A 24,298-nucleotide genomic window follows, 5' to 3' on the forward strand; every position below is an offset into this window, starting at 1 on the left:
TCAGCTCCGGAGTAGCGCCCGAGAACACATCGTGAACGCTTCCTGGCCATCCAGTGTAGATGTTAGTGAAACTGTTGGGAAGACAATGTGAATATTTTATTTGTACTGTATAATCTGCACATTCTGACAGAAATCTGCAACTATCCTTTGAAGCACCGCTCCTCTAAAACAGCAATAAGGATCATTATTAGGTTATTTACATTATTATGTAAATAACAAAATAACTTAAAGCAAAAATTGGGAAACGTAAAGTCCGAAGTCTTTATATTAAGGGCCATCAGTCAAACAATACTGTTTGCTCTGGGTCTAAACAGAGCGAGTTGTGTGTGACGTCTTCTTTTGCGCATGCGGGCCGCTTTGAGGGTTCACAGTAGAGCGCGTTTGCTGTCGCATTTTAGTTGTAGTGTGAACAAGCAGACAAAAAAAAAAAAAAAAAAAAAAAAAAAAAAATTGGCTTTGATCAAAAAATCGGAATTGAGCATTAAGACCTGCAGTGTGAACGTAGCCATAGTCAGGTAAAAGAAGTCTGACTGTGTAGAATTATAGTACTGATCACATCATCTATTATCACAGTAAACACTGTCTGAGGAGTTTATAGTCTCATTTACGGTCTTTTTAAAAAAAAAAAAAAAAAAAAAAAAAAAAACACGGAATTTAACTGTTAACAAGTCTGGGTACAAAAAAGGGTGTGGCCAAAACGCGCAATTGGAGGCTTCTACTGGTGACCTCTCAAGCCAATCCACCACCACGGCTACAATCATATTTTATATACAGTCTATACACTCTAGTCTTACAACCTTGGCGTGGTATAGACAATCAATCACCTGCTGTATGTTACATCGCACTCTGTGACAAATGGAGCGATCATGTAAGTAGGCATCCACATTAGTTGACCTAAATACAAACAAAGACAAAGATTACAGGTACAAAAGAACAGAAGATGGAAAATTAACAACATAAAAGTGCAAAATCAAAACATGATTGACCAAAATGGAAAAAAAAAAAAACAAAAACCTCTCCATTAATCAGCCATTGTGTTCATGTCAGTCTTTATCCACTGGAAATTGATATGCTGAGATTTCAATCCACTGTAGTCAGCAGCAGAAGATCCTCAGAGGTGAGTGTTATTAAAAATATTAGTCGTGCAAATGGAGCGAGAAAATTGTGATCAAACATGTGACCAAATGAATTTCAGCTTTAAGATAAAAGAGCATTTTGTACCTCAGTACAAAACTAAGTTATATCGTAGGTGGATTAGTTACAGCTACCACATGAGCTGTTCTTAATACTACAAAGTCTGTTTTTTTAAAGTCAAAACAATGTTTCAGTGCTTCAAACCTCTTCTATACAAAACATGACTCAACATACTCGACGGCTTTTCACTCCTGAAAAGCTAAAGTGTCAAATAATACCCCCCCAATCCCAAGTCATTCATTATATTATATATTAGTGATGTATATGAAGAAAGAAAAAAAGAACGATTGAGACTTCACACTGCCTGACTACACTGGAATACCTCGAGATTACTCTGCACTCTCTCAGGTTACATGTTTCGTCCCCCGTTGATGACGTTTCCTCCCGGAGGGGCGATGTGAATAGAGTCCAGGATGGGCCGCAGTATTTGGCCAAATGGTCTAAAGATGGAGAGATTTCATTTGACATTTTAAAAACACATAAGCACAATGACTGCCCCATTTTTAACCCAATAACTACCTCCAACATATTTACTTTTATGCATCAGCAGATGTGAAGCAAATCTCTGCAGGGATGTTTAAAGTATAGGAGCAATAGCAACAGCCTAAGGTAGTGCTGCCTGTTCCCTTTTCATGCAGTCACACTGAATTTGTGGTAAAAGCTTGTGCCTCTGCTATGACTGCCCTTGTTGTTGGCTAAAAAAGGCTCAAACTGAGCTTTCATAATAGTTAAATACCACAAAAAGTTCAACCAGGGCAAAGTACAAACAACTCCACTGCAGGCTGCACTATATTAACATTTAGTGGGCAAATTTAAAATCTCTTCCTCTTCATCCAAGACTGTATGGCAACATATCAAAGCTACACTGTAGTTTATAATTAATGCTTAATAATAAACACAACATTTCATAATTTAGCTGCGATCATGACTAATAGTACATAACTTCACTGCAATTGGAGGTCTAGACGACTAATGTGGCGTTCAAAGACTTGCCGCCTTGTTCAGATTTCAATGGGACACATTCACAGTCATGGGGTGAGCAGTGGTGAGCAGGGACATTATTAATACCACAGACTCAAATGAAGCGAATGTAAGCTGACAGCCCGAGTTTCACTCACGTAGAGAGGACTTCAGATGGAAGGTCGGTGATGTAGGACGGGATAGGCCTGCCAGTCAGGAACTGAGCCACCTCGTTGGTGAAAGTGTTGCAGTTGTGCTCAAACAGACGATACCTGTCACCTCTGAACAACAACAACAAAAAAACTCAGTAACATGGAAAGTTCAAATAATAAACCTGACTATCTCCTGATTATACATTACTTATGTAAGGAGCTTGGAGCTTTTCTGTATGCGGGAAAGAAACTGACCTGTATGTGCTTTCTCCCAGGGAAGAGAGGTAATCCATGAAGATCTCCTCAGAGACTTCAGTCTCACCGAGCTCCACCACTGTGTCAGGAGGCCCCAGCATAGTCCCACCCTGCCAAAAACAAAGAAAATGTGTCATAAAACAGAAACATGATTAAAGAGTAAATCAGTGATGGTCTGAGGAAGCTGCTGCAGTATTAGCTTCTATTGTTTTAATTTTATTATGCATGTCTAAAACAACTCTCGCTAGTAAGCATAAAATGGGATTACCTGCATAAAGAAATGTTAGATAAATAAAAAAATAAAGAGGTCTTCTTGAGTCAATTTTCTGTATTTGTGATACATGCTTAAGTTAGTTAGCAAGCCACAGAGCCAATGCTAACTTGGCCAACTTTACTAGCTACCTTACCGTGTTACCTTACTTCCAAGGTGGGAAAAATGCTAAGCTAATAAGCTAATTGTTATGACTGAGGTTTTGTTTTTTGTTTTTTTGGGGGAAAAAAATAAATTAAAAAAAAATCAGGAAAAGATGATTGAATTCACATCATTTATTTGGTCTTGGAAAAAAGTAAAATACTTCAACTTACAGGTAAGAATATGCAATCAGCCAAAACATTAAAACAACCCATTTATATTATTTTTAACTAATTTATTATTTTTAATAGGTGGACTTTTGTCATGATAATAAAGCTGTGGTAGCAGACCATAGATGTATGAAATGTATATTATACGATATACTATGATCTAAATTATTAGGCAAATTTGAACATTTCTTTACTGATAGTATGTGTGTGTGTATATATATATATATATATAAAAAATGGTATGTACTACTTTCATATGTATGAGTAGTACATATAGATATAGTTAAATTCTATGTAGGTATGAAGCGTCTCTCTGTGTTAGCGTTGTGCAGGCTGGTGACCTGCTTCTCACCCAACAGCAGCTGGTATAGGTTCCTCAACCCATCACCCCACGAATAAATAAAGAAAATGGATAGAACTTCATTTCTTGAGTTCTTTTGTAGAATATCACCTACCCAATTGTACTTTTTCTTTCTTGACAAGTGTCACACTGGTCTCAGGCGTTGTGATTTGCCTTCTTTGCACAGCTTTTGTTTGTTTCTTTGTTTCCCCCTGCTCGCTATCATGACATCACAAACATCTGGTCGATTCATTTGTGGCCCCAAGGGACAAACATACAAATGTTTGTTTCGGGACAACAACCATTTCAAAACTCAGGGTATACTTTGTAAGTCCTGCAAAAATGAAAGGTACTGCAGAAATGAGAGGCAGCCGACACACGTCTAAAACACCTTCAAAAATTATTTTCCACATGTGTGCAGCAGTCTGGGAGAAGGCTGAGGTGTTTGGTGATATAAGTGAAATGGACGTCACATCCTTACCGGAGAACAGCTGGAGATCCCCTCCCCTCCAAAGAAGAACTCATCACCATATGCCACTATAGCTGTGTGCCTGCAAAATTATTACATTGGTAAATCCAGGTCAGAGCATCTCAGTGGCATAACAGCATATTTAAAATTACATTAGCACCATTCATGACGCTTAATCCACTTTGGCACACCAAATAACACAATACAGTCACGGTGCATTTTACAAACTACCGAATACAACAATTATAAGGACTAAAAATCCATCCATAGACAGACGAGTGGATGAGTGAGCAACTAGCTGTTTATTTAGTGTTAAAATATCATATGTATCTGCCTAATCTTTTTAATTATAGCTCACTTGGTCAGTTCACATACATCCCCAGACACCTTCATTAATAAATACAAACAGGCAGACCACCAGGAGGTGTTTTGACCATTTTTAATGCCACTGCCGTCTTCCCTGGGACCAGAATTAGGTCAGTGGCCTACACCTGATGTATCTACAGTAAAAGCTGTGTTTTCGTGATAAGGAGGTTACACTTACCATATCCCATCCAGCTGCTTTCCTGCAATAGAAAAAGGGGGGGGGGGGGATTAATGCATGCAAGGCAGGAGATGGTCGCTAATGCAAGAAGCCGGTAAAACAAGAGATGAGCCATTTCTAATGATGTACGGGTGCAAGTCGATTAAGTTCGCCATTTATTTTAAACCAAACAATATTTATAAAAGTCCCTTGACCTTGATATTTTAACCAGAGAACAGCAACATCTACTTTAGACGACCGTCAAAGAAGGCTTCTCCAGCCGGTTATCATCACTTATTTGTCCCCCAAGGCCAGACTGCATCAGTATTTGTCTGCAGGCTACTTACCCAACATTATAGGACTAAGGCTCCGAGCCATTCCTCTGGACAAATCATAAATATACAGTTGTACATTGTATCGCGTAGGATTCTTGTCCATAACTCAAACTCAGAAATTTTATTTTTCTATTTTTCCTTAGCTAGCTAAGCCACAGAGCTTTCTCAACATACGCTCCTGCGAGGTTCTAAACGAAAGGAATGATGTCAGGCCTTTAAATAGCCCAAGCACTTCCGCTTTCACTGCTTTCAAAATAAGAACGGCTGGCGAGAATCTTTAATGAAAGGTCGACTGTTTTCTTGTGAGATTGCTTTATTTTGAAGGATCTCTGTGGCTCTTCCGATTTTAGTTCGCTGTCTGTGAATGACTTGACAGAATTTTAATTTGATAACACAAAGCTTGTGTTTTTATTTCGAATAGAAAATAATTACAAGGTTTATCAAGATTAAATAAACGCTTCGGTAGCCTGATAGCTGACACTAATATCACCCAGAAAAGGGAGCCATTTTTTAAAATATATTTTTAAAAATTCGTTTATTTATTTAAACAAAAATAAGGACCACAATATATAAATATATCACCTCTATACAGAGATTTCTACAGGTTTTGGCTTGTTAGCGAGAAAAATGTAGAAAAAGTGGGACACAAGTGAGTCCTTGGATTTGTTATGATCAGTGGTAACCACTGGAGGGCGCTGTATTCCGAGACAAGATATGAGACAATGGCCGTGTGTGCAAAGGAAATGATGATAGATAAGAAGTTTAGCCCCGAGGGAGCTGTAATTTGTTTACATTTTTTAGCAGACCATATTAGTTTAAATCCAGCAGAAATAAAAGGAGATGACTGACTGGTGGATATTTTTCTCCATAATGTAGAGAATACAGCTTGTTGGAGGTTGCTGCGTCCTTACCCCCTTTTTTTTTTTTGAGAAAGCAGGTGAAATTATACAAAAAAAAGTGCTGCAATTAGGAGGAAGAAATTATGAAGGTTCTCTCTAGAAAATTCGACCTGGTTAAGAAGAGAGGCAATGTGGGATTCCTGGCAGAAGAAGTGGGACACAGATATTAAACAAGGGCAACAAACTGCAGGAACTGGGATGAAGGGTCGAAAAAAGAAATTAGATGAGAGCAAATGTTTTATTTTCACTCTGCACTAAAGACTGTAAAGAAAAAATGTACTTTTGTGGGTTACAGTGAGCCATTTTTATGTTGACTGATATTTGCCATGCTTGGTTTTAATTGAATACACCAAGTATTATATTTTTTTTTAAAAAAAACACCCAGCACGCCCCTGCGGGCGGTTTATCCTTCAAGCTCGGGTCCTCTACCAGAGGCCCGGGAGCTTGAGGGTCCTGCGCAGTATCTTAGCTGTTCCCAGGACTGCGCTCTTCTGGACAGAGATCTCCAATGTTGTTCCCGGGATCTGCTGGAGCCACCCGCCTAGCTTGGGAGTCACCGCACCTAGTGCTCCGATTACCACCGTTACCTTCACCCTCCACAGAGAAGAGCTCGAGAGGATATATATATATATATATATATATGGTCTTGCAGCCGAGACTGCAAGACCAGACTGACCAACCTGTGCACTGCCTGGATTGATTACAAGAAGGCCTATGACTCAATGCCCCACAGCTGGATACTGGAATGCCTAGAATTGTACAAGATCAATGGGACCCTAAGAGCCTTCATCAGGAACTCAATGGGGATGTGGCGTACAACACTAGAGGCCAACTCCAAGCCCATAGCACAAGTCACCATCAATTGCGGGATCTACCAAGGAGATGCTCTGTCCCCACTGCTGTTCTGCATAGGCCTGAACCCCCTCAGTGAGATCATTAACAAGACTGGCTACGGATACCGACTACGGAACGAAGCAGTTGTCAGCCACCTCCTGTACATGGATGACATCAAGCTGTATGCCAAGAGTGAACGAGACATCGATTCACTGATCCACACTACCAGGCTATACAGCAATGACATTGGAATGTCGTTCGGACTGGAGAAGTGTAGTCGGATGGTAACAAAGAGAGGGAAGGTAGTCAGAACAGGGGGGATTGAACTACCAGAAGGCAACATTGCAGACATAGAGGACAGTTACAAGTACCTGGGGATCCCGCAGGCGAATGGGAACCATGAAGAGGCCGCTAGAAAAGCTGCAACCACCAAGTACCTGCAGAGGGTCAGGCAAGTCCTGAGGAGTCAGCTGAATGGTAAGAACAAGATCCGGGCCATCAACACGTACGCCCTGCCCGTGATCAGGTACCCTGCTGGGATAATAGGCTGGCCAAAGGAGGAGATAGAAGCCACTGACATAAAGACAAGAAAGCTCCTTACCATGCATGGAGGGTTTCACCCCAAGTCCAGCACCCTGAGGCTGTACGCTAAGCGGAAGGAAGGGGGCCGGGGACTGGTGAGTGTCAGCACCACAGTCCAGGATGAGACAACGAACATCCAAGAATACATTGGGAAGATGGCCCCAACTGACCGAGTGCTCAGTGAATACCTCAGGCAGCAGAAACCCAAGAAAGAGGAGGGAGACGAGGAACCATCATGGAAGGACAGACCCCTGCACGGTATGTACCACCGGCAGATAGAGGAGGTGGCTGATATCCAGAAATCCTACCAGTGGCTGGACAAAGCTGGACTGAAAGACAGCACAGAGGCACTAATCATAGCAGCACAAGAACAAGCTCTGAGCACAAGATCCATAGAGGCTGGGGTCTATCACACCAGGCAAGACCCCAGGTGCAGGCTGTGTAAAGATGCCCCAGAGACAATCCAGCACATAACAGCAGGGTGCAAGATGCTAGCAGGCAAGGCATACATGGAACGCCATAACCAAGTGGCCGGCATAGTGTACAGGAACATCTGTGCCGAGTATAACCTGGAAGTCCCGAGGTCAAAATGGGAGATGCCCCCAAGGGTGGTGGAGAATGACCGAGCTAAGATCCTGTGGGACTTCCAGATACAGACGGACAAAATGGTGGTGGCTAACCAACCGGACATAGTGGTGGTAGACAAACAGAAGAAGACGGCCGTAGTGATCGATGTAGCGGTTCCGAATGACAGCAATATCAGGAAGAAGGAACACGAGAAGCTGGAGAAATACCAAGGGCTCAGAGAAGAGCTCGAGAGGATGTGGAGGCTGAAGGTAATGGTGGTCCCCGTGGTAATCGGAGCACTAGGTGCGGTGACTCCCAAGCTAGGCGAGTGGCTCCAGCAGATCCCGGGAATAACATCGGAGATCTCTGTCCAGAAGAGCGCAGTCCTGGGAACAGCTAAGATACTGCGCAGGACCCTCAAGCTCCCAGGCCTTGAAGGATAAACCGCCCGCAGGGGCGTGCTGGGTGTTATATATATATATATATATATATATACCGCCCGCAGGGGCGTGCTGGGTGTTATATATATATATATATATATATATATATATATATATATATATATATATATATATATATATATATATATATATATATATATATATATATATAGTTTTTAGATTTTTACTTTTTAATTGTTGACCTTCTTATGTATTTATTGGGGTTGTGTTTGACTTTTTTTTTACTGTTTTTGCAGCAAATTCACAATTTTGGGGATTTAATCATTTGATGATCCGCGTATTAGATTTGGAGTAGATTTTCCCCTGGATGCCCTTCCTGGTACTCCACTCATCCATGCTTGGGACAGCTGTTACTCAGTGGGTGTACGTTAGGTGGCGACATGCCACTCATCGCGTTGGTTTGCGACACGGAAAAAGAATAAGAAAAAGAAACGGCAGTCTTTTCAGCCACAACCCTCTTTTGACCAAAATAGAGCAGCAGACATCAAATAGTTAGAAATGGCTGCCACCGGAGTTCTTCCCTTTATACGGGGGGTAGACCTCAGTGGAAACGACTTTAAAGTAAGGGTTTTTAAACAGCATTCACTGATTTTCACACCCTCCGATGTTTAGTAAATACGACGTTAGCGTGGCTGGAGCGACTTCAGTCATTCTCAGAGCAACAAACGGCAGGGCTAGCTATAAACTAGCTTAGCTTAACGTTACTAGCATTGGGCGTTAGCCAGTTGTCAGAGTGACACAGTCTGCTCTCAGCCACCACCGCCCAGTTTGGTGGTTAACACAGTTCTTATTTGACGTGTTGGTTTGCGAATGATATATATTTTTAGCTCGTCAGCTAGCGTTAATATTATTTTTGTGAAGTTGTTGATGAGCCAGGTCTTCTTTTCACCGTCATGTTAGCTAAGTAATCTAGCCACACTTATGGCTAACTAAATGTCTGTTATAGAAGCTCAAGCTCCGTGTTGTAACTTGTCAGAAAGTGAAGTTGACAAACAGCGTCAGCTAACTAATAGAGCCTGCTGTTGATTTTAGGTTGCGACACCCTTTTGTGAGCTTATTTTGGGAGAGTGGAAAAAACAGCCCGATTGACAGCTGCGATCACCTGGCATGTATTTGTCCTGACACAACTATTTACGTATCCCCGTCAAAGTATTGGAAATATGCTGCTTAAACAACTGAGTTATCTGTTAGTCGATCGGTGGCTTTTGATTGAAATCTGCCAGTACATGAAGAGATCATTTCCTTATATTCCAAATGCTTTAGCATATGTAGACCTAGCATTTCTCTTCCTTGATGTGTGCACTTTTCATCTGTTAAAAAAATCAAGATTAATGCTATCTGCCCATTTGTATGAAAATGTGCCACTGTCACTTTTTATGCAACCTGAACATGCGTGCAGTTCGTTCCTATAATTGGCAATGAGATTGTTAGAGTATCTTTTGGGGGAAGTTGTTTAAAAATATAATCTTTCTCTGGTAGCATGTCTGCGATTTTGTTTCAGGTGTTTCAGTGCTTTGGTAAATCCTGAAAAATTCAGCCCCCCTGCGCTATAACAAAGTAAGTTCTTGCATTGTTGCTGTCAAAAGTCATGTATTTTTGTGTCATCTCATTCAGGGTGGATACTTCCCAGAGCACGTTAAGTGTATGAGCAGCCTGCGATGGCTGAAACTGAACAGGACAGGACTGTGTTACCTCCCAGAGGAGCTGGCCTCTCTGCAGAAGCTGGTGAGACATCCTGACTAGTTAGGAGCATCCTCATACATGAAGTCATTTATGTCATTATATGTGTGTATGTGCATCTAAAATTCAATTAGATAAGAATTTTTTGTGAGTAGACCTCGTTGTAATGGCCACAGTCTTTTTGTTTTACATCTGTACTGTGCAGTTTTCCAAAGATAAAAGGATCAAGGAACTGTTTATTTTATCAAGTGAGGTAGATATTCGTGCAAGAAAATTATTTATACAGGAGATGAGACAGATCAAAGCTCAATATATTTTCATTTTGTCCTTGCTGGATTCAACTTTGTATTTGTGGTCACATGAACAAGTTTAAACTGTGTTTGAAGTCAAAACATAGAAGTATTTAATCTGATAGCAGGTAACTACAAGGGTGCAATCAGCAGATTGATTTGCTTGTGAAACACGCACACATACCCTGTATTCTCATGACTTGTGAAGACCAAAGTATAGCAGTGACATGTGTCTGTGTGTATTTTCCCTTTTTAGGAGCACCTTTCAGTGAGTCACAACAACCTGACCACTTTACATGGGGAACTGTCCAGCTTACCGAATCTACGGGTAACTAAAAAAACATAAAAACCGCATGCCTTTAAAAAAAAAATAGAAAAAATGGAAATGATGTTCCACCCATACATTAAAAAACAGAGCTCCTGCCACATGATTGCTTCTTTCTTTGTACACCAGTGTGTAATCTAGTATTCTAAATTTTGTCTGCAGGCGGTGGTAGCCAGAGCCAACAATCTGAAAAATTCTGGAGTCCCAGATGACATCTTTCAGCTCGATGACCTCTCTGTGCTGGTACACAAACGTCTCTTAACTCTCATACTTTCAACATACCCTTAAATTTAACACTAACATTTTGAGCATGAATCGGTTTCTTCCAGTCCACTACTTTTTCTTTATTTATTCACATTCTCCTCCACCAGGACCTGAGCTACAATCAGCTGACAGAGATCCCCAGGGACCTGGAGAACAGCAAGAACATGCTGGTGCTCAATCTGAGCCACAACAGCATCGACTCCATCCCCAACCAGTTGTTCATCAATCTGACAGACCTGCTGTATCTGGACCTGAGTGACAACAAACTGGACAGCTTGCCACCCCAGATGAGACGCCTGGTGCACCTGCAGACTCTGATTCTAAACAACAACCCGCTGATGCATGCCCAGTTGCGGTAAAAAAAAAAAGATTTAATATTGCATCATTTTTTGCCAACCTCTGTTCAATTTAACAGTCACCTTATACCTTTAAACAAACATCCAGAAAGGATGATTTTATCTTTTAAACCTCCTTACTGATTTTAGTGCTTCTTCTTTTATTGTCTGAGCAGTCAGCTCCCAGCAATGGTGGCATTACAGACTCTGCACCTGAGGAACACCCAGAGAACACAGAGCAACATGCCCACCAGCCTGGAGGGACTAACACAATTAGCAGGTAACACCATAAACACACACACCTATCGGCGTTTTGCAAACATGTGTTCTCTGTTTCATATTCTATTCTTTTCTCCCTCCAAGATGTTGACCTTTCATGTAATGACCTGACTCGAGTACCAGAGTGCCTGTATTCACTGAGCAGTCTGAAGAGGCTGAACCTGAGCAGTAATCAGATTTCTGAGCTCTCGCTCTGCATCGACCAGTGGACCCAGCTGGAGACGCTTAACCTAAGCCGCAACCAGCTCACCTCACTGCCTGTAAGGACCATGAGCAGGCAGCTGCCATTTTTATATTCTATTCTATTCTGTTAACTAACATTAGAAGCACAAGCAGAAACAAATTTGTTGCTTTAGTATCCTGCAGAGGGGAAGCGGAGACACAGGAAAAAGAAATGTATTTCATGTGGAATTTCCCATAATATAAAGTTTGGTTTTGTTTTCTCCAACCAGTCTGCCATCTGCAAGCTGTCCAAACTGAAGAAGCTGTACCTCAACTCCAACAAACTGGACTTTGATGGGGTTCCACCCGGAGTGGGCAAACTGTCCAACCTCACTGAATTCATGGCTGCTAACAACAACCTGGAACTCATCCCTGAGGGACTCTGCAGGTCAGTTTAACCCATAAACAAACACACAGTTTTTGGGCAATCAGCTGACACTTAAAATAATTTAGTTTACATTGCTCATTCCAGTTTACACCAAGAAATATTAAAGCTTCTTGTGTTTTTGTGTTGTCCAGGTGTGGCAAGCTGAAGAAGCTGGTGCTGAATAAAAACCGTCTGGTTACATTACCTGAGGCTATCCACTTCTTGACAGACTTAGAGGTACAGTACTCTAGTAAAGTAATCAGATTATATTAAAATTAAAATACCTTTACACACAATGTTTGTAATATTTGGCTAAATGGAGCATAACAGTGGTTGTGATCCTTTTATTGGCGGAAAAAACCCCAGCAAGCTTGAGTCATGACTGAAGAGACAGTCCAGGAAGAAGTTTGAGCAGTGAATGTAATGAGATGGAACTATGTAATGATATTTTTCTTAAACAAATTAGAATCGTGATTGACCTTGTAACAAACAAATGGTTTATTAAATATGCCTTGGTTTTTTTTTCCCCCCTGCTGTAATTTAGGAAAAGAATCTCTGCCTGAAACGCACTCACAAACACACTCCCGTCTCTCTCTGTAGGTGCTTGATGTGCGTGAGAACCCCAACCTCGTGATGCCTCCTAAACCAGTCGACCGCGCAGCAGAGTGGTACAACATTGACTTCTCCCTACAGAACCAGCTCCGTCTGGCCGGAGCCTCCCCTGCTACCGTTGCAGCTGCAGGAGGAGGTAAGACAGCTTCTAAATATGAATGAATGTATTGGTAACAACAGTATGTTTTGTTGTTTCCTTCTTTGCATACATCTTGATCATTTCCTGGAGGCTCAGATCTGCATCTTTGTACACATTTGTCCAGGAGCCAGCCCCCGGGATCCCATGGCAAGGAGGATGCGACTGAGGAGGAGGAAGGACTGTTCTCAGGATGATCAAGCAAAGCAAGTGCTGAAGGGCATGAGTGATGTCGCACATGAGAAGAAGAATTTGGAGGTAAGGCAAAAGACAAGTTAAGGACATCAAACAGATCCTGGAACTTCACACAGAAGAAATAGGGATTTAAGTTCTGCATGACAGTTATTATTCATGTTATTGGAAGCTGTTGGAATTAAATTTACTAGTAATGCTTCAGGATTATTTGGCCTGTGAGTTTAGTCATTAATCATCAGTTGTTAGGTGGTTGCTAGGCAACATGATGGCGTCTTAATATATTATGTAACATGCAAGTATTGTGGATATAAATTAATTTCATTTGTTAAATATGTGTAAAATGTGCTATTTAGGTTAGCAATAAATGTTTTGCAGGTGCATAAATATTATAAATGAGTTGTTTTAGCCCTTTGGTAGGTTGTTACTAAGCAACATGATTGCATCAGAATAACATTAGGTGGTTATGACTTAGATTTTATTGTTGGAAGGTTATACAGTGTTATACAGGATAAGTAAATACAACAGAAGGGTATTTTAAACCTATTGATAGGTGGTTGTTAGGTAATGTGATGACATCATGATTTGTGATATAGATAACAACCCGCAGTGGTTCCCTCAGATTACTGCAGCCCTGTGGTGTAAACACACCTAAAGCTGGGGTTGTGCTTCACACGTCCACAGGTCCACTCAGATCCACGTGATTTAAATGTAATCATCAGACAGTGAGCTCAATGGTCAGTATGGATGTCTGTTTTTTGGACTTATCTGCAAAGAATTTAATGACACTGTACCAACTATACATGTGGTCCAGGCGGTGGACTTCGTATGGTAGGAATGACTGCTCAGCTGCTGGGTCTCCAACTGTTTGTCTGTGTGCACAGCAGAGTATAATCAAGGCCTAAGGTTTACAGTAATCTGATAAGTGAGTAAGTTCAGCCTACTCCAACTTAAAGTCAGGTTATTCGGCTATATTAAGTAATTGTTGTCGTGTGAATGTCTTTATATTTCATCTAAACATAATCTAAACGACTGGTAGAAGAAATGGCTGCGTAATCCTTACAAAGAAATCCTTTAATTTTGCAGGAAAACGGGGATTTGAAATATGGTGATTTAAAAGTCCGGCGCTGGGACAAGAGCCTAGAGAAGCCTCAGCTGGACTACTCGGAGTTCTATATGGAGGATGTGGGGCAGGTAATGTGTGTGTGTGTGTGTGTGTGTGTGTGTGTGTGTGTGTGTGTATATAAACACCTAACTCCAACAATCAGCAACTCCTACTTCCTATTTGTGTTTAAATGACTGTTTACAGTCTGCATCACATGGAGTCCTGCTGGCTCCTCAGAGTGCTGTATGCTGCACTTCACATTCTCTCAGAAGGCTTTCTCTCCACACTCCGACACAGCTGGGGGCAGTTTTAGGCTGGGTTTCTTGCCAAGGACATGCAGACTGGGCGAACTGGGGATCAAACCCCCTGTTGAGCCACATCCTCCCTTAAATGGGACAGAAAAGTGGTCAGTCGACAGTTTAGAGGTCTAAACTAAATGTAACCTTACATATTTCTGTTGTTGTTCTTCTCCAGATTCCAGGTGTGACAGTGTGGCAGATAGAGAACTTCATTCCCCTACAAGTGGACGAAGCTTTGCACGGCAAGTTCTACGAGGCCGACTGTTACATCATCCTCAAGGTAACGTGTCATTTAAGTGTGTTTGCCTCAGAGGAGTCTGATCAGCAAAACAAAGCGGGATAAACTCGTCTGTTTGGTCACGATAATGTGCAATATAAACAATATTCCAGTCATTAATCTTACAATTTTCAATTACAGACATATCTGGATGACAATGGGGCATTAAACTGGCAGATCTTCTACTGGATTGGTCAGGAAGCCACCCTGGACAAGAAGGCCGGCTCTGCAATCCATGCAGTCAACCTCAGAAATTTCCTGGGAGCAGAGTGCAGGACGATAAGGGAAGAGATGGGAGACGAGAGCGACGAGTTTACTGCCGTATGTAGAAACATTAAAACAACTACACGTACCTGTGTGAGCAGTTATTCGCTTTGTGCTGTCATAAAGGACCTTCTCTTGTGTTCAGGTTTTTAACAATGACATCTCTTACATCGAGGGAGGAACAGCCAGTGGATTTTACACTGTGGAAGAGACACAGTATCCACTAAGGTAGGCTGGAGCACCTTTTTACTTAGAAAATGACTCATTGCAATGTGCAGAAACACGTTAGCTTTAAACAGCTGCTCATATCTTTATGTTGAGCCTAATTTTGTGAGTGTATCAGCGGTAAATTCAAAGTACTGCGTCTGCTCAGGCTCAGAGCACTTTAACAGGCTCGAATGCTTTCATGTGTTTATCAGGTTGTACAGAGTCTACGGCAAGAAAAACATCAAACTGGAGTCTGTTCCTGTAAAGGCCTCGTCCCTCGATCCACGGTGACTTTGAACACACTCTTGCTGCAACACTCTCTGACACCCACCAGCTCTCTACACATTCCAGCACAGTTGACACACAATCATCATCCTCTTTATATCCTTAATCTTCAAGCTTTAATTTCTCCTATTGGAACTCGGAGCATTGTGTCCATAACATTCTGCGTTTTTCCTTATCGGCAGCTTCGTCTTCCTGTTGGATTCAGGCCTGGAAATCTTTATCTGGAGAGGAGCCAACGCTACTCTCAGCGCCACCACCAAGGCCAGGTGAGACGCTAACCGACGGTGTTAGAGACACTGTACCGATTATTACAGCCCAGAAAGTTGGTGAAATGTCATGTGATTTGTTGTCATCCTCCAGGTTATTTGCTGAAAAGATAAATAAGAACGAACGTAAGGGGAAGTCAGAGATCATCACCCTCATGCACAACCAGGAGCCTCCAGGATTCTGGGAGACGCTGGGAGGGCAGCCAGAGGAGATCAAGAAACACGTGCCAGATGACTTCACTCCAATAAGACCTAAACTATATAAAGTAAATATTTATTGATGTTTACATGCTGTGCATATCTTTTAGTTGAACTTCACATTAAGTTTTAAGGTGGCACAAGTGTAAAGTGTGTTGGTCAGTGTTGTAGGGGATGCAGACCTGAAGCTGCATGTGGGTTTTTTTTTTGTTTGTTTGGTTTTTTGGAGGGGGGGTTGTTTGTTTGTTTACATCAGTTAACCGTAACCCTTCTGTAGCCTGAAAAATCATCTGCATGACAGCCCATATTTAATTTACAGCTCTTAGACATTACTCGGATATGAGAAAGACTCAAAGCAAAGATTCATCAGTGGCTTTTACTTTTTAATCTCTCTTTTAGGTGGGCTTGGGTCTTGGCTACCTGGAGCTGCCTCAGATTAACTACAAGCTCTCAGTCGAGCACAAAGATCACAAGGTCAAACTGGACGTCCTACCAGAGCTCAGACTGGTACGTCCATCTGCTGCAAATGAGCAGCAGTAAAGTCCTGTTTCACCTTTCTTCCCTTCATGGTGCACTCCATAAATTCACCCTCCTTTCCTTCTATGTCTGCCCCTTTCCTCAGTTGCAGTCCCTGCTGGACACAAAGTGCGTTTACATCCTGGACTGCTGGTCTGACGTCTTCATCTGGATCGGGAGGAAGTCTCCCCGTCTCGTCCGAGCCGCCGCGTTAAAGCTTGGTCAGGAGCTGTGCTCCATGCTGCACCGGCCCAAACACGCATGTGTCACCCGCAACCTGGAGGGCACAGAGTGCCAGGTAAACGTCTACTGAAGCCACTGCAGTTGAATACGGTTTAAATATCATTGTCACTTTTTAATCTACACTCTTTAAAACTATTTTCTTCCTGCTTAACCTCTCCTCTGCTTCATCCTCTTCCTCAGGTTTTCAAGTCCAAGTTTAAGAATTGGGATGATGTGCTGAAGGTGGACTACACCAGAGCAGCGGAGACTGTGCAACAGAAGGATAATCTGCAGGGCAAGGTCAGTGACACATGCTGACCAGCATCAGACTGTTTTTTGTTTTGTTGTTAATGCACAAGTTAAACTGTGCTCTTCTTTCAGGTGAAGAAGGATGCAGAGCAGAAAGACCAGATGAAAGCTGACCTCACAGCTCTCTTCCTTCCCAGACAGCCACCCATGCCCCTCACTGAGGTAACAACGCAGTGCAGTTGATTTCTACCTTTGATTGTTGTTGACTTTGTAAAGCACAGTAAAACAACATATTTACATCTCACATATTTACTGTATTACCTGTGTAGGCTGAACAGCTGATGGAGGAGTGGAACGAGGACCTGGATGGCATGGAAGGATTTGTGTTGGAGGGAAAGAAGTTTGCTCGCCTCCCCGAGGAGGAGTTTGGGCACTTCTACACCCAAGATTGTTATGTCTTCCTCTGCAGGTAGACAAGTCTTTCTGGGGCTGTAATGCTGGAATTGATTTCAAAGATGAAGAAAAACCTCATTTTACTGGTGACTTTCTGTGCTTTGTTAGATACTGGGTGCCTGTGGAGTACGAGGATGAAGAGAAGGAAAAGAAGGAGGGTGAGCAAGGAGCAGGGGGAGATGGGGAGGAGGAGGACAAACAGCCTGAGGAGGACTTCCAGTGTGTAGTTTATTTCTGGCAGGGCAGGCAGGCCTCCAACATGGGCTGGCTCACCTTCACCTTCTCCCTGCAGAAGAAGTTTGAGAGTCTTTTCCCTGGAAAACTGCAAGTACGAGCAAAGAGTTTAATCTAGTTTCTGGAATTTTGTTTTTCCAAAATAAGAAAAAAATGTTTACCACACTACATCCATCAGCATCACAATGACAGTCACGTCCTGTTTTGTTGTTTAGGTGGTGCGTATGACTCAGCAGCAGGAGAACCTCAAGTTCCTGTCCCACTTTAAGAGGAAGTTCATCATCCACAAAGGGAAGAGGAAACAGAACACCGACTCTGCCCAGCCCTCCCTCTACCACATACGCACCAATGGCAGCGCACTTTGCACCAGGCATGCAAAACCTGCTTCTTTTGTCCTCAGAAAAGTTTGAATGTTTTGACGCATGCCAGCTTCCACTCCCCCAGAAAGATCTTTTTTTTTTTTTTTTTTTTTTAAAGCTAAACATGTTCCCTCCATCTCTCTCTTAGAACCATCCAGATTGGTACAGATTCCGGCAATCTCAACTCTGAGTTCTGCTACATACTCAAGGTTTGGATATAAAAAAAGAACATCTGTCATTCAAGCAACTTAATAAAGACAAAGCATGATTTCATGTGGATCCAATCCCAAAATGTGCTTTCTGCAGGTACCGTTTGAGAGCACAGATAATCAGGGCATCGTTTACACCTGGGTGGGCAGAGCCGCCGATCCCGATGAAGGAAAGCTGGCCGAGGACATCATGAACAGCATGTTCGACGACACGTACAGCAAGCAGGTGAGATCATGTGCAAGCATGGATCTTCACGGGTATTGTCGTCACCCTTCCAGACAGACAGGCGGTGTAGGCACCCAAGTTTGTGACTGCGGTAACTCAAGAGAAAGGCAAAATAGGAGTTTGAAATTGACACCGTAGGTGTGTCTACTGGGAGGCTGAGGGGGACCACTGGTACCCGCCAGTGTTTATTTATTTATTCTGCATACAGCTAATACAGTCAAGTAGAAACCTCTGCACACTTAACCTTTAACTTTGAGTTCAAGTGCTTTCATCCTTTACTACAGCTGCTCAGTGCTTACACAGCAGATACCTTTTTATAAATTCTTGATTTATTACATGTTCCATTACATTATATAACATGATTTAATTTCAATTTAGTCTTTAATTCTTCGTAACCTGGCTGATATTTGTTATTTATCTGTATCAGCATCTGTAGAAGTGAGAAAGACGCAGGAGGAACACCCTTCAGCCATGTTACGGGTGCTGATGTTGCATAGTTTGTCCACCAGAGGGCACTCTATAACTTCCCGTGTTAGCAAAATCTGTATACTATATACTGTAACATTATCTTATTAAGGACTCACAAATAACCACACCCAGCAGTTGCTATGGAAACCTATTTGCGTGTCGTGTGTTTGAAAGAGGAAAACAAAAAGTCAGGCCTTTACCAGATTTGACAAATCAGCAAGTTCTGAAAGTAGGCTACCAAACAGCCGACTCACAGGGGCCTTCTTCAAAAGCTGGGACGTGACAGCTGCTGGCATTATGAGTCATTCGATAAAACAAAATCCATCCTCGCTAAAAAGCAAGATAATGAATCTTTAATTTTTCTGAGACTGCTTCATACGTCTCCTCGGCAGTGATGAAACTTCACAGCATCGTCACTTTGAGATTTACCTCCAAAAACTTGTTTGTAGCCACTTTTGACAGTTCCCCCCCCCCCCAGCAGCTCGGCAGGTGTGCGGGTAAAAATGATCATACAGGAAATGAGAGACTCACTTGTGACTAATGGAAGCATTGGCCTCTCTTTTAAACTCTCTAAAGAAGATTGTGTGCCTTCAGCAGTGGAAATGCAGTCACAGATCATTAATGTGTCTCCTAGGTGATTAATGAAGGGGAGGAGCCAGAGAACTTCTTCTGGGTCGGCATTGGTTCTCAGAAACCTTATGATGAAGACGCAGAGTACATGAAACACGCTCGTCTCTTCCGGTGAGTAACTGTTCGTGTTTTTACACATTACAGTATGAAACAGCTGCTTTTCTCTTTCACTCATCACATTGGTTCTATCTTTGTGGCGTTTTCCTCCTTTCCCCTCTACTCTTCTGCTTCAGGTGTTCAAACGAGAAAGGTTATTTCTCTGTGTCAGAGAAGTGCTCAGACTTCTGCCAGGATGACTTGGCTGATGATGACATCATGTTGCTGGATAACGGCAAAGAGGTAGAGACAATTAAGGATTGGTGTGTTGATGGACTTTGTTAGGTTTTATCATCATACTTGATATCATTTTTCCTTCAGGTGTACATGTGGGTTGGTACCCAGACTAGCCAGGTGGAGATCAAACTCAGTCTGAAAGCCTGCCAGGTGAGTAGGGGGAGTGCACTTTCTGTGTGCGTGCTTTGTGTTATCTACATCTTTGTAACTCCTCCTCCTCCCTCTCAGGTTTACATCCAGCACATGCGCTCCAAGGAAACCGAACAACCGAGGAAGCTTCGGCTGGTGAGGAAGGGCAACGAGCCTCACTGCTTCACGCGCTGCTTCCACGCCTGGGGACCCTTCAAAACTCCCCCTGCATAGGCCAAACACTATCCCAATCACACACACGTGCACACACACTGCCAGAGAGTTCTCTACAGAAATCTATCCCAGCTTTACCCGAGACCCTTCCCCTCCATCCATGCTCAGCAGCCTTTTTGGTCAAGCGGCTGCTGGCTGCTAAGTATCTGATATAGACTGCAAATTACCCCCTCCCCTTTTTCCCCCAAGCTTTTTTATTTTCTTAGCAAGTCTGAATTAAAGAATTATGTTTTGAGATAAAAATGGGCTTTATGAAAACCTAAGGGAGCTGCACCATCTAACATATCGATCTGTTCTGCTGCTTTCACGTGGCTCGTGCTGCATGGTCGACGGTCGTCAGCGGGGAGGGCTAGGCGCTCCTTCACGCAGCTTAAGGCAGGGACTAGTGTGTATTCTCGTCGTCATTGAGGGACTGAACACGAAACAGCACTATAATAGTTTTTCTGAGGAATGTCATTTTATATATTATATATTTTTCATGAAGTGTGAGTGTCTACCCTGTGCGCCTTTGCTGAAATGGGGTCATCCCCTTTCCTGTCATCATATTAGTATACTTTTGCGCTCACCTCCTGATCCTGTTAAGAGCATGATGGACAGTAATTGAAGTAAAGTAACACAGTCACGTTTATTTGGCCAAAGAAATCTTGTCAAGGTCAGAGCAAAGTCTTGTTTTGGTTTTTTTGTAATGTTTGAGGACTGATGTTTGTGCAATTGGTGAAGATCGGGAGTTTCTGAAACTGAACAATACTGTATTCTTCATCACAGGCTGCTTTTAACTTGTCAAATGTTTATTTTCTGGAGAGAATCCGAAGAAAGAAGATATTTCTTTCCAAATTTAAAAAAAAAAAAAAAAAAAAAAAATAGAATGTGTACCTACATTTGAAAAAGTAAATGCATGATATTTAAAATGCTACAGGTTTAAAACTTTAGGCGCATGTTTGCTTTTCAAATAGCTTCCTTATTGGGACAGAACTCTGAAATGGGAGAGCTCGAGCATTGTATCGTGACTTATGGTTTGGCTAATCTTTGAGTTGTTAAAGCACTTTTTAAAAATCATTGCAGCCGGCGCCGTCAAACTAAACTGCTGCAGTGCTTCTAATGATCATGTGACCTGTGTTGGATGTTGGCACTGGTGCAGGCAAAACCCAGTCTGTGTTCCCAGATGGCTGCAACTTCCATCATTTTGGTTAATATTGTGTGGGGTGTATGCCTGTCTGTGTGTTTGAGTCCTGCACACATACATGTGTGTATCTGAAAATTTGCACATGCTCCTGATGCCACCTGCAGATGCTTTATTTATGTATTTTATATAAAAATAAAATTTCACATCACATCTTTGTCCATCTGGTCTTTTCTTTTTTTAAAGCATCAGCTCTTCAAACTGAGGCATTTTCAAGCAAGGTGTCAAACCTCTTAAGCGCTCTAATAAAGCAGAGGTGATTTGTAAGCACAAACCAAACTTGAGTTTGAGTGTAAATAATTTTATTAACATTCAATTCTTCATCAGCCAAACTGCTAAATGACCCGATTAATAAATTCCTACACACGAAACTGACAAAAATAGAAACAGATTCATCTTAAATGTGGATTAAGAAGGTAAATCGTGCCAGCTGTAGCATGAAAGGGTTAATTATGTGCATCAACCAGTACGCCGAGAGGGGGAAAAAAGCTAACATTTTAAAAAGGCATTAACATGACTCCTACCTGCTGAGCTAAATTAGTTAGTGGTGACGTGTGTTAAAGTGAGGGAACAGAGTGGTTTTAAGGTTATGACAGTTTCAAATACTTCCCTCTTTTCTTGTGTGAACCCAGATATAGATGCTGTATACATTTGTTTCTATATACAGTAAAACGTCTTTTAAAAAAAACACAAGGGGGGTAAAAATACTAGCAATCAAAGCTCTGTGTGTAACCAACACTATGCAGAATGCACCAACTCAAGAGACCCCCCCCTCCAAAAAAGTAGTCCCACTCCACTTCCACGCTAACTTTGCTTAGCTTGCAACACTTCCCTGAGTCCCGCCCGAAGGTTTCTGCATGCTGCGATGAAGGAGGAGGGTTCAGGAGAGAGACCCACTTTCCACCTTCATCCACATGTTTGAATTATTGACAAAATATATTTTAAATTTCAAACAGGCTGACACTGCACAGTAACCTCACATCACATGGCCCCGCTGACTCCCACTGTAGTCGGGGACAGTGATGCCACGGGGGTCCTTTATAAGAGGTGTTAACGTGGGAGGGAAAGCAGATGTTCTGCCACAGTCACTAACACGAGGATGGTAATTCTGTGTTTATTACCCCTGTGACATCACTGCCCGGCTCTTTAGCAATAAAGATATTTCAAAAGTTAAAAAATAAATCACCAAAATCTGCCCTCTGCCCCAGCTGGTTCCCTTTGTAGTCACAGTATGAATTTTTAATATTTCCTCACTTCATTCATCAATGAAAATATCTTCACTTTCTCCAAAAGCCATAGAAAAGTTTGCAATACAAAAACACCTCCACTGTCCCACACTCAGCTTCCTCTTCAGTACCCACAGAGTGGAGAGAGCTTCTCAGAGCCTGCTGCCGATTTCAGCGCTGCCTCGACCCCCACAGGTGAAAAAGTCAGCTGCCTTTGTTGGCACCTATAGAGAAATGCTACAACTTTAAGACTCATACTCAAAATACTTCATTTGCTATTCTGTCTTCAACACTACAGTGCTCTCCTTCAGGCTTTGCTGGACAATCTCGGTTCTTTTTAAACGGGTTATTCACAGGACGCGTCAGGAAGAGCGGTCCATCGCATCCGCTCATGTGCTGAAGATCAAGAAGGGAATTTGGCAACTGCAAAACCTCAGGCCGAGCCAGGCGCGCCACAGGCTGCAGGTGGAGGGAAAAAAGTGACCATCGAGTCTCCGCTGTAGACTGTGACGGCTCTTTCCTCGAATGCTGAGCTGAAGGGCCGATAACAGATGAACACAAAGACCTCAAAGACGGACGTTTCAGTTTGAGCTCTTGAAATCAGAACCATCAGCTCCAAGGCCGACCCCACGCCACACTGTGCCCACTTTGTGTCTCCACATCGGAGGAAACGACATGTTTCCAAAGGGGTTCCAGAAGAAGACAATAGAGAATTTGTTCTTCCAGCAGGAGGAACCACAACAAGTGTTTTTAACGTTGGATTCTGTGTCTGGAGTAAGACTTTCATCCCAGCTTGTGCCAGGTAAACAAGAGAGTGCAGAGTGCTGGCAGGGGGCTCCACTGTGGGCTGATGGGAGATGTTTGTGGTCCAGCACTGAAATCCAATCCATCACGACCACCTGAGCCCCTCCCTGTAATACTGAAATAAACAAATACATAATTACAAGCAAATTCACAATAAATCGGCTCAACTAACAAACCAAACACACAACACATTGAGCTCCATGAAGCTAACTCCTAATTCAGAACAAGCTAATGACTTAGTCACACAAGGAAAAAAATGAATTAAAAAATAAATACTGAACAGCAGCCGTCTCACATCCACAAAAGAAGAAAAGATTTCCAAATGTTTACTTATGTAATGTTTCTGTCTGTGTACACCGCAACACGTGATTTTCAATGATTTATCAGTTATTTGCTGTAATATCTGAAACAGACTGCAACTGAATGGGGTCAAGTTGGCAATTACATGCAGTGTAACACCGTCTTATGGCAACATTTACAGCAGTTTTCAGTCACACTGTTAGTACGACTGACAATCTTGCTTTGCACAAAAAACAAAAAAAAACCTGAAGTCATATTTATTTATTTTGGGAGGGGTGACGACAGATGTTGAGTTTCCTTTGTCAAATCTGTGCAAAGATATTTTTTGAGCACCACAAGAGGGAAGCAGAGACTTAAAATAAATACTATCCTGTCATAAATAATAAGCTTATAATCTAAATCAAGTAAACGAGCTCTTATTTGTGAAACCCCAGTGTCTTAAGGAAACCCGCTGAGGACACTCGTGTTGGTCACAGCTGCAGAAAATCTGATTGATGTGAAGTAAAAGTTGCAAATGTTTGAAATAATAACCAGAACAGTGAGGAAAAAAGAAAAAAGTTCATGAGCCCGTTCCGTGTACTTTATAATGACAGTAACCAAAAATACTGAGCTACAGCTTGAAGCTTCAGTGCGCCTCGGTGCAAAGGTTTTCAGCTCGACTGGCTTTCAGAGACACATAGTTTGGGTGGAAACAGTGTGGACGGCTCGTTATTGGAATGCAGCGCTCAGACAGAGCGGCTCTTTGAAGTTTGCACAGTCTGGATGCGCTC

General features: G+C 42.3%; 3 protein-coding genes across 5 annotated transcripts in view; 1 reads left to right on the forward strand and 2 right to left on the reverse strand.

Moving 5' to 3' along the window:
• Window positions 1–408: 408 nt before the first annotated feature.
• desi1a (desumoylating isopeptidase 1a) lies at window positions 409–5,004 on the reverse strand. 2 transcript variants are annotated; one of them, XM_080906512.1, is made up of 7 exons: window positions 4,823–5,004; window positions 4,497–4,518; window positions 3,965–4,034; window positions 2,562–2,671; window positions 2,313–2,435; window positions 1,517–1,634; window positions 409–894 (listed from the first exon to the last, which is right to left on the reverse strand). In XM_080906512.1, the coding sequence occupies exons 1-6, from the start codon at window positions 4,911–4,913 to the stop codon at window positions 1,544–1,546; spliced, it is 507 nt and encodes a 168-aa protein (XP_080762638.1). In that variant the 5' UTR covers window positions 4,914–5,004; the 3' UTR covers window positions 409–894; window positions 1,517–1,543. The 2 variants fall into 2 exon arrangements, with proteins under 2 accessions (XP_080762638.1, XP_080762637.1); XM_080906511.1 differs by having other exon boundaries at window positions 409–1,634.
• A 3,583-nt stretch (window positions 5,005–8,587) lies between these two features.
• Window positions 8,588–21,356, forward strand: flii (FLII actin remodeling protein). Its single transcript, XM_080906507.1, has 31 exons — window positions 8,588–8,714; window positions 9,768–9,878; window positions 10,380–10,451; window positions 10,611–10,691; window positions 10,820–11,067; window positions 11,224–11,327; window positions 11,411–11,586; window positions 11,779–11,936; window positions 12,068–12,152; window positions 12,516–12,663; window positions 12,791–12,921; window positions 13,942–14,049; window positions 14,435–14,539; window positions 14,678–14,857; window positions 14,946–15,028; window positions 15,220–15,294; window positions 15,475–15,558; window positions 15,653–15,824; window positions 16,156–16,263; window positions 16,379–16,570; window positions 16,696–16,794; window positions 16,876–16,965; window positions 17,073–17,212; window positions 17,305–17,524; window positions 17,646–17,800; window positions 17,938–17,998; window positions 18,096–18,224; window positions 19,327–19,433; window positions 19,556–19,661; window positions 19,740–19,805; window positions 19,884–21,356. Exons 1-31 carry the CDS (start codon window positions 8,652–8,654, stop codon window positions 20,016–20,018), a joined length of 3,792 nt encoding a protein of 1,263 aa, XP_080762633.1. The 5' UTR covers window positions 8,588–8,651; the 3' UTR covers window positions 20,019–21,356.
• A 122-nt stretch (window positions 21,357–21,478) lies between these two features.
• llgl1 (LLGL scribble cell polarity complex component 1) overlaps window positions 21,479–24,298 on the reverse strand; it is a 42,350-nt gene continuing 39,530 nt past the window's right edge. For both annotated transcript variants that reach the window (XM_080906509.1, XM_080906508.1), the window contains exon 24: window positions 21,479–23,343. The gene's annotated coding sequence lies outside the window, so the exon portion shown is untranslated. The remainder of the gene's footprint in view (window positions 23,344–24,298) is intronic.

Source organism: Rhamphochromis sp. 'chilingali' (assembly GCF_963969265.1).
Source record: "Rhamphochromis sp. 'chilingali' genome assembly, chromosome: 15".
NCBI lineage: Eukaryota > Metazoa > Chordata > Actinopteri > Cichliformes > Cichlidae > Rhamphochromis > Rhamphochromis sp. 'chilingali'.

Excerpts from the sequence above, each read along its gene's own strand:
- desi1a (XM_080906512.1), bottom strand. The coding sequence starts at position 4,913 with ATGGACAAGAATCCTACGCGATACAATGTACAACTGTATATTTATGAT. Across the intron at positions 4,035-4,496 it reads AAGCAGCTGGATGGGATATG|GCACACAGCTATAGTGGCAT; the intron begins GTAAGTGTAACC and ends ATAATTTTGCAG. Across the intron at positions 2,672-3,964 it reads GGATCTCCAGCTGTTCTCCG|GGTGGGACTATGCTGGGGCC; the intron begins GTAAGGATGTGA and ends TGTTTTTGGCAG.
- flii (XM_080906507.1), top strand. The coding sequence starts at position 8,652 with ATGGCTGCCACCGGAGTTCTTCCCTTTATACGGGGGGTAGACCTCAGT. Across the intron at positions 8,715-9,767 it reads TCAGTGGAAACGACTTTAAA|GGTGGATACTTCCCAGAGCA; the intron begins GTAAGGGTTTTT and ends CATCTCATTCAG. Across the intron at positions 15,559-15,652 it reads AGCGCCACCACCAAGGCCAG|GTTATTTGCTGAAAAGATAA; the intron begins GTGAGACGCTAA and ends GTCATCCTCCAG.